A 7,164-nucleotide genomic window follows, 5' to 3' on the forward strand; every position below is an offset into this window, starting at 1 on the left:
CTGGGAATTATGGAACATTTATGGAAAACAGGACCAGTGTCCTATTAGGAATGAATCTGAGGACACTGACCTCTTAATAACTAATTTGTCAACTCTGAAACAGGTCTCTGTGTTTGCCGATTCCCATATTCTCAAAAATATTTTGTACCTTAAAGATATTTTTCAGATATTTTAGATATTTTCAGGATTTTTTAATGTCCATTTGAAGTCATCTTTATGTTCAGTTGACATATATATAGTACTTGTACATATTTGTAAAATATGCTGTGTCATTTCAATTTTCCCAGTGAAATCTAGCCTTAGACGTTCTTTTTGTTTTTGTAAGTTTTAGATTTATTTAGTTTAACATTTTTAAAGATTTATTTCTTTATTATGCACACAGTGCTCTGTCTGCATGTATGTCTGCATGCCAGACCAGAAGAGGGCACCAGATTGCATTACAGATGGGTGTGAACCACTATGTGCTTGCTGGGATTTGAACTCAGGGCCTCGGGAATAGCAGCCAGTGTGCTTCAAGGCTGAGTCATCTCTCCTACCTCCCCTTAGGCCTTCTTATTCTTAAAATGATCCTACTGCACTGAAGGTGACTTTCCTACTGGTTTTCTGACCTGCTATGCCCTCTCTGTCCACACAGGCACAGTACTGAAGATCAACAGCCATAGGGAAAGATACCAAGTGGACCCCAGTGTCTTCCCTGTTCATCTTCCCATGCTGGCAAGCTTTCAGAATAAAGGAGGTGACATCAGCGATGCTTAGGTGTAGAGAACTGAGGGATTATGTAACAAAAATTAAAAAAAAATCGCAAAGAGTAAAGGAAGATTGAACACAATTGAACATTAGTTCAACATAGCACATGATTTTATTTAACTATACAAACGCCCCACTTTGGTTTTGGTGCACTCCTTCATTCCTAGTACCCAGGAAGCAGAAACAGGTGGATCTCTGGGAGTTCAAGGCCAGCCTGGTCTATAGGGTGTGTTCCCGAACAACCAAGGTTATACAAAGAAATCCTGTCTCAAAACAAAATAGTACAAAACAGAAAAATTTTTGAAAACTTGATTTAAAAAAAAAAAGTCCCCTTTTTGTCCTCATGAAGACACGACACACACATGAGGTGATGTGTGCTCATATTTCACACAGAACACACACATAATAGCCTAGAAGCAAAGCAACATGGCAAGGCTTTATGGTGTGCTGGGGCAGTTGGGTTTAGAAATAGGGTAACAGATGCAGGTCAACAGTAGGGGCTCAGATTGCAAAGTCGAGGTGCTGCCTGTACCCAGACATCACTAGGAGCCGTGGAGAAGCACCTTTGTAACTGTGTCATGTAGTGCACCTGGGAGGAGGGAGGGGACCTAGGAGACTTTTGGGAAAGCCCTGTGTGAGGAGAAGACTCAAGCAAGGGGACTCCAGGAGTGACCTCACTTCCTTATCGATGACATCACAATGCAGAACCCTGCAATCAGGTAGTCAACTGCCTAGAGACAGCCCAGTAGGCTCACTTGTCTTCAGACAGGAGAGAAAGCAGGATGTTCTCCTGTTGTTTTCGAATTCGTGGAGGCTCAGACCTCAAGAGCGAGAAAAGTAGAGGCCACGGTGGAGGCCGTGGTGGTGCCCGGAGAAGCTGGGTTCACTCCTGGCTCCAGTGCCTCTGGCCATTTGGCCAGAAAGAAAAATCCTTGAGTCAGGGCAGCCAGGGCCAGAACCGCGTAGATCAGGTAACCACTCTGAAATCTCCATTTTCCCAAATTTCACTCTTAGAGTTTGGCAGTGTAAAGGATCAGGAAAATGTGGAATGATAATAACAGATCATAACATTGCAGTTCTGTGTCTGTTTGAATCATCCTCCTTGCTCTCTCCTCAGGGGGAGAAGGCGTCTGCCCCAAAGGTCCCGAAGGAAGCTGCCCCAGAGGACATGAAGGAGTTTGTCCCAGACGACCTGAAGGTGTCTGGTCCAAAGGACCCAGAGGAGTATGCTCCAAATGACCTGAAGGAGTCTGCTACAAAGGACATGGAGTCGGCCCCAAGGGACCCAAAGATGTCCCCCTTCAAATTGCTGGATGTGCTGGTGGATAACATGTTGTCTTCCATGCAGGATGAGGACCGAAATTCTCTCTTAACATTCCTGTGCTCCTCCTCAATGAATACCACCATCCAGCGGGTGCTCGACCTGCTCTTCAGGGGGTGAGTGCCCACCTCCAAGTTCAGAGACCTCAGGTCCTCTTGTTGTTAATGGGAAGCCTCTGCCTTTCTCTGGGCCACTTAGTTGTTAGTCTTTGTAGAAGCCAGCAACATGAAGTCAGACATAGCTTCCTCCAGGTGGTGCCCTAGGGACTCCCGTGTCCACAGCTAAGACCCTAATGAGTTTGGGGTTCTCTGCACCTTCAGGAAGTTCCCTCTCCTTGGCCAGTTTTTCTGAAGCCTTGGTTCAAAGCACTTCTCTGACTGAAAAGGAGATTCTAGAATTCATATTGGAGCACTGAATAGAGATGGGTCTTGAGTTTTCCATGGAGGGTGACCGTGAGGGAACCCGTGTCCACAGATGTCTGGGTAGGCATACGTGTGCTTACCCACCGCACAAAAATATTTGAAGCACCACTTAATGGAAGTGAACTAATAACCTGAGAGCAGAAAGAACTTTTAGGCTCTGGAGTTTAATTTTGCTTCAGAAATCTATAGGGCCCCTAGATATCTTTTAGGTGGAGACCTGGGACTCCACAGGTAATATCCTTCCTGTCTTCCCACAGGTATGACTATGAAGGGGATGAAGAAATAAAGAAGTAAGTGGGCTTTACAACACGAGAAAGGCCTTGGCTCTGCAGGGTGGGCTCCCTTGGGTACCAAGGGTGAGGGATGGCCCATGCTTGGGTCTCACGCTCCTAGTTTCTACTACCATACTGATGTCTAACCATTACCTGGAGGGTGATAAGTAAGGCATGGGCAGGGTTCTTACAAGTGGGGATATGGGCAAAGCAGGTGCCCTCTGGTGCCCCTGTGAGACTCTGCCATCATTACAGTCCATGTCATGAAGGAACTGCTATGCTGTGCTCCATTAGAGCCTGAGCATGGGCTGTGTGCAGCTCCCTGCTCACATGGAGCTCTCAGCCCTGCTCATTGTCCTCATTTGCATAAGGACTGGATAGCTTCTCCCTCGCAGTCTCACATGCACAGAGTCTAGCGAGGGGTGGAGGAGGAAAGTCCAGACCCCTGACGATGCTGTTTGTCCCTTTCCACCAGGATCATCCGCACCCTCCTGGACACATGGGTTGACGAGGTCCTGGAGGATTTTTCCAAAACCTCAGAGTTGTCAATACTGAAGAAGTTGAAGACATACCTGATGTTAAACACACTCTGTACAGATCTGCTTGTTAGTGTCAATGAGCCTCACACCATGTCAAAGACAAGTGTCCAGTGATTTGGGGAGGGCAGTTGAGGTAAGCATAGGTAGGTGCTTGACACCCTATGAGGACTTGGAATGATTGGGGCATTACTGAGAGGCTCCTCTTTGAAGGAGCAGTCAATGAACACTAGCCTGAGAACATGTCCCTTTGTGGGGTAGGATCTGGGAATCCGGCAGACATGGTCTCCCCTGTGTTTGCAAAGCTGAGGAAGAGGCCTCCTCCTGGGCATGTGGTCCCCTTCTGTCCCTCCACTGCCACTTCCCCTTCTAGAGATGCCTGCATCAGCAGCAATCTGTCTCCATCCTTAGATCCTCAGAGCTGCAGGGAGAGCCGCACATGGACAGATCTAACCAGCATCAAAGACAGCTACTCTTGAGCCTGACCCATCTTGTGCACTGAGCGGGAGAGCAGAAAACCTACGAGAAAGATCTGTGCCACGTGTGCAGATGGAGCAGCAGTCGGGTCCCCACTCCTGCTATTAGCCGTGGATGCTCTGGCCGCTCGACCTCTCAGCCTGTCAGCAGACACAGTGCAACGTCGTGGAGGTGGTTAACTCGCCCAGGAACGGCCCGGCCCCCTTGCTCATCTCAGCGTCCCTCATCTCTCTGCTCTGCAGACAGCACCAGTCCTGTTGTTCCCCACAGAATCACCCCTGGTTTCAGCCCAGCACCATTCCCAGACTCCCATCAGGCTGCTACTCCCCTGAGTCATAGTTTTTTTTATTCTTCTGGATATTTTCATGTTTTGTTAGTTTAAATGTTACTTTTAATAAATAGTTCTTGTTTGTTTTTCATAATGTAAATTGTGGTCATGGTGTTCACACAGCTTGCTTGTACACGGCTTAGCAGTTTCCCCAAGCAGACGACACTGATTCTGGGAGAGGCTCAGTGTGGCTGGATTTATGTGGAGGTCTTTGATCCATTTGGACTTAAGTTTTGGGCATGGGGATAGATATGGATCTATTTGGATTCTCTTACATATTGATATCCACTTATGCCAGCACCACTTGATGAATATGCATTTTTTCCATTTTATACTTTTTCCTCTTCTCCAAAAATCAGGACCTCATAGGTGTGTGGATTGATATCTGGGTCTTTGATTCCATTCCATTGGCTCTCCTGTCTGTTTTTATACCAATACCAGGCTGTTTTCATCACTTTAGCTATATAGAAGAATTTGAGGTCCAGGATTCTGATACCTCCAGAAGTTCTTTTGTTTACATGATTGATTTGGCTCTTCTGGGTTTTTTGTTTGTTTGTTTTGTTTTGCTTTTACCGTATGAAGTTGAGTATTGTTCTAGGAAAGGTTTTTTTTTAGTCTTATATGTTAGTTTAGCTTGAATGGTCACACGGTTTCATGGACTATCACCTCTTCTAATCATGAGTTTTCTCCTGTTTGAATATAATCTTTTTCAACTTTGATGGTATCCTTAACCTTTCTTCTCCCGTGGAAACCAAAGCAAAAGCTCTTCCCAAATGTAACACATATCCTAGATGCACACTTAGCATTTAGGAACAGAACAAAGGGACAAGCCAACACTGCTCAATGCTTTCCTATTTCTCTTTAGCCCCCATGTTCCCAGTTCTTGCTCGGTCCTCTTTGCTCTCTCTATGATCTGAGGCAAATACCTAAGTCTTCTACGTTGATTTCCCCTGCTGGTAAGTGGACACATTAATAGCCCACATGCATGATATGTGGGCTAACACTTGCATGATATGTGGCTATGGCCAGCACTTTTAGATGCTTCTTGCCATAGTCTTGTCCTTTCAGAAACAGGAGGGCCTGGAGTCAGTGGACACTAGCTAGCTGACTCCTCCCACCCTCATGGAGCTGCGACAGCTCCTCCTAACAGGCCTGACTAAGAGGATTAAGTGAGGGTCCCTGTAAAGTACTTAGCACTGGGCCTCAAACAGAAAAGGACTTTTAAAAGTGCCCAGGGCTAGGACAAGCGTGGTGGGACACCTGTAATTCCAGGGCTGCCAAAGATGACGTAGAATCAGTCATTCTCCTACTATGTAGTGAGCGTGAGGCCAGCCTGGGCTACATGACAGCATTACTCAAACAAAACAAACAAAAACCCCTAAATAAATGGGTAATTAAGCTTATGGATCTCAAGTGAACTGGGTACAACTTTGGAGGTCCTGGTCAGCAGGAGAACTTGCTCAGAGCCCTCCACACACTGCCAGACTGCAGCTAAATGTGCCTTCCTGGTGACCACCAGGGGACGCTGGCGCACTGCTGAGGGCTCCTCCCGAAGAGCAGAGCTGGAAGAACAGAGCTTGTCCTGCATCCTAAGGGATTTTGTTTTGTTTTATTTTAATTCCCTCAGCTTCGCGAGATGAGCCACCCTCTGCAGCTTCCATCCTACAGTCTATGCCTGAGAGGAAATGACCCAGGACCCAGAATAAAGACTGATTCAAATCTTCCCCCCTCCACCCCGGTAGAAAAAGAGCAAGGTTCACTCCACAGACCCTTAGCACTTGGTACTCTCTATACCTAGAATATTCTTCCCCCAAAATGAATGGTTTCTTCCCTCATCTTCAAGTCTCTGTTCAAACACCAGCTTTTCAGCAAACCCATCCTTTACTGTGTTACCAAGCATGGTGGCATTCACCTTTAATCCTGGCACTTAGGAGGCATAGAGAGGTGAACGTTTGTGAGTTCAAGGCCAGCCGAGGTAACATAGTCCCTGACTCAAAACAAAACAAAACAAAACTACAAAATATTGTCAGTTTGTATGTATGACCCATACACTGTGTTCCCATCTGTCTACTCTGGCGGTCTAATGTCTGTGAGAACCGGGTTTCTCAGTGTCATTCACAGCCACTCCTCAACACATCAAGTAAAACTTGACACACGGCATAATCCCTGTCTAAGTCCAGGTTACTATCGCCATGAATGGACACCATGACCACAGCAATTCTTATAAAGAAAACCGTTAATAGGGGTGGCTCACTTACAGTTTCAGAGGTGCGGTCCATCTTGGCAGGGAGCATGGCAGCGTGCAGGCAGATGTGGAGCTGAGAGTGCCGCGTCTTGCAGGGAACAGAAGAAACTGAAAGTCACACTGACGGAAGCTTGAGCAAAAGAGACCTCAAAGCCCACCCAACAATGACACACACTCCAACTAGGCCACAGCACCTCACAGTGCCACTCCCTTTGGGGGCCATTTTCTTTCAGACCGCCACAGGCGCTCCGTAGATATAAGACAAATGGATGTAACTGTCCCTTATTACATTACATATGACCCCAAGCTAAGAAACGTCTTCTAGGTAATTCCTCTCTCACCACTTCTGAGGGTCTGGAATCTGGGGGGCTGCGTAGCTGCATGGTCACTCAGGTTCGCCCCTGAAACTGAGATCCAGCCGATGGCTAGGGCTGGGTGCAGAAGCCATTTACTCACGATTGCCGGCAGCCCAGTGTGGGACCGGCCTTTGTGGGAAGCGTCAGTTCTTAGCTAAATGGATCCCTGCACGCAGCTGCCTCTTGCTGCATCTGGCTTTCCCCAAAATAATGAGTTAGAGACAGCACTCCTGAGAGAAAAGCCACTGTCTTTGCATCCCAAGTCTCAAATGTGATGTACCTGTCTGTGGCAGACTGGATTTCTCACATCCTCCCTCTCAAAATGCGGCAGACACAACTGCCACAATTCATAGAGCAGCTTCCATGGCAAGGGGTTTTGCTTTTGAAGGAGTTTGAGATGGTGAGAGGATTCTAGTCTGCACAGGTGAGCTCAGTCTTGTCATGAGGATTCTTCTAAGCG

At 46.9% G+C, this 7,164-nt stretch overlaps 1 protein-coding gene across 1 annotated transcript; it reads left to right on the forward strand.

Moving 5' to 3' along the window:
- The first annotated feature begins 1,494 nt into the window (after positions 1–1,494).
- Positions 1,495–4,184, forward strand: LOC148119411 (uncharacterized). Its single transcript, XM_087897431.1, has 5 exons — positions 1,495–1,718; positions 1,865–2,184; positions 2,748–2,780; positions 3,238–3,434; positions 3,710–4,184. Exons 1-4 carry the CDS (start codon positions 1,530–1,532, stop codon positions 3,413–3,415), a joined length of 720 nt encoding a protein of 239 aa, XP_087753557.1. The 5' UTR covers positions 1,495–1,529; the 3' UTR covers positions 3,416–3,434; positions 3,710–4,184.
- The last annotated feature ends 2,980 nt before the right edge of the window (positions 4,185–7,164 follow it).

The sequence above is a fragment of the Myodes glareolus genome, chromosome 17 (assembly GCF_982192425.1).
Source record: "Myodes glareolus chromosome 17, mMyoGla1.1, whole genome shotgun sequence".
In the NCBI taxonomy this organism is placed as follows: domain Eukaryota; kingdom Metazoa; phylum Chordata; class Mammalia; order Rodentia; family Cricetidae; genus Myodes; species Myodes glareolus.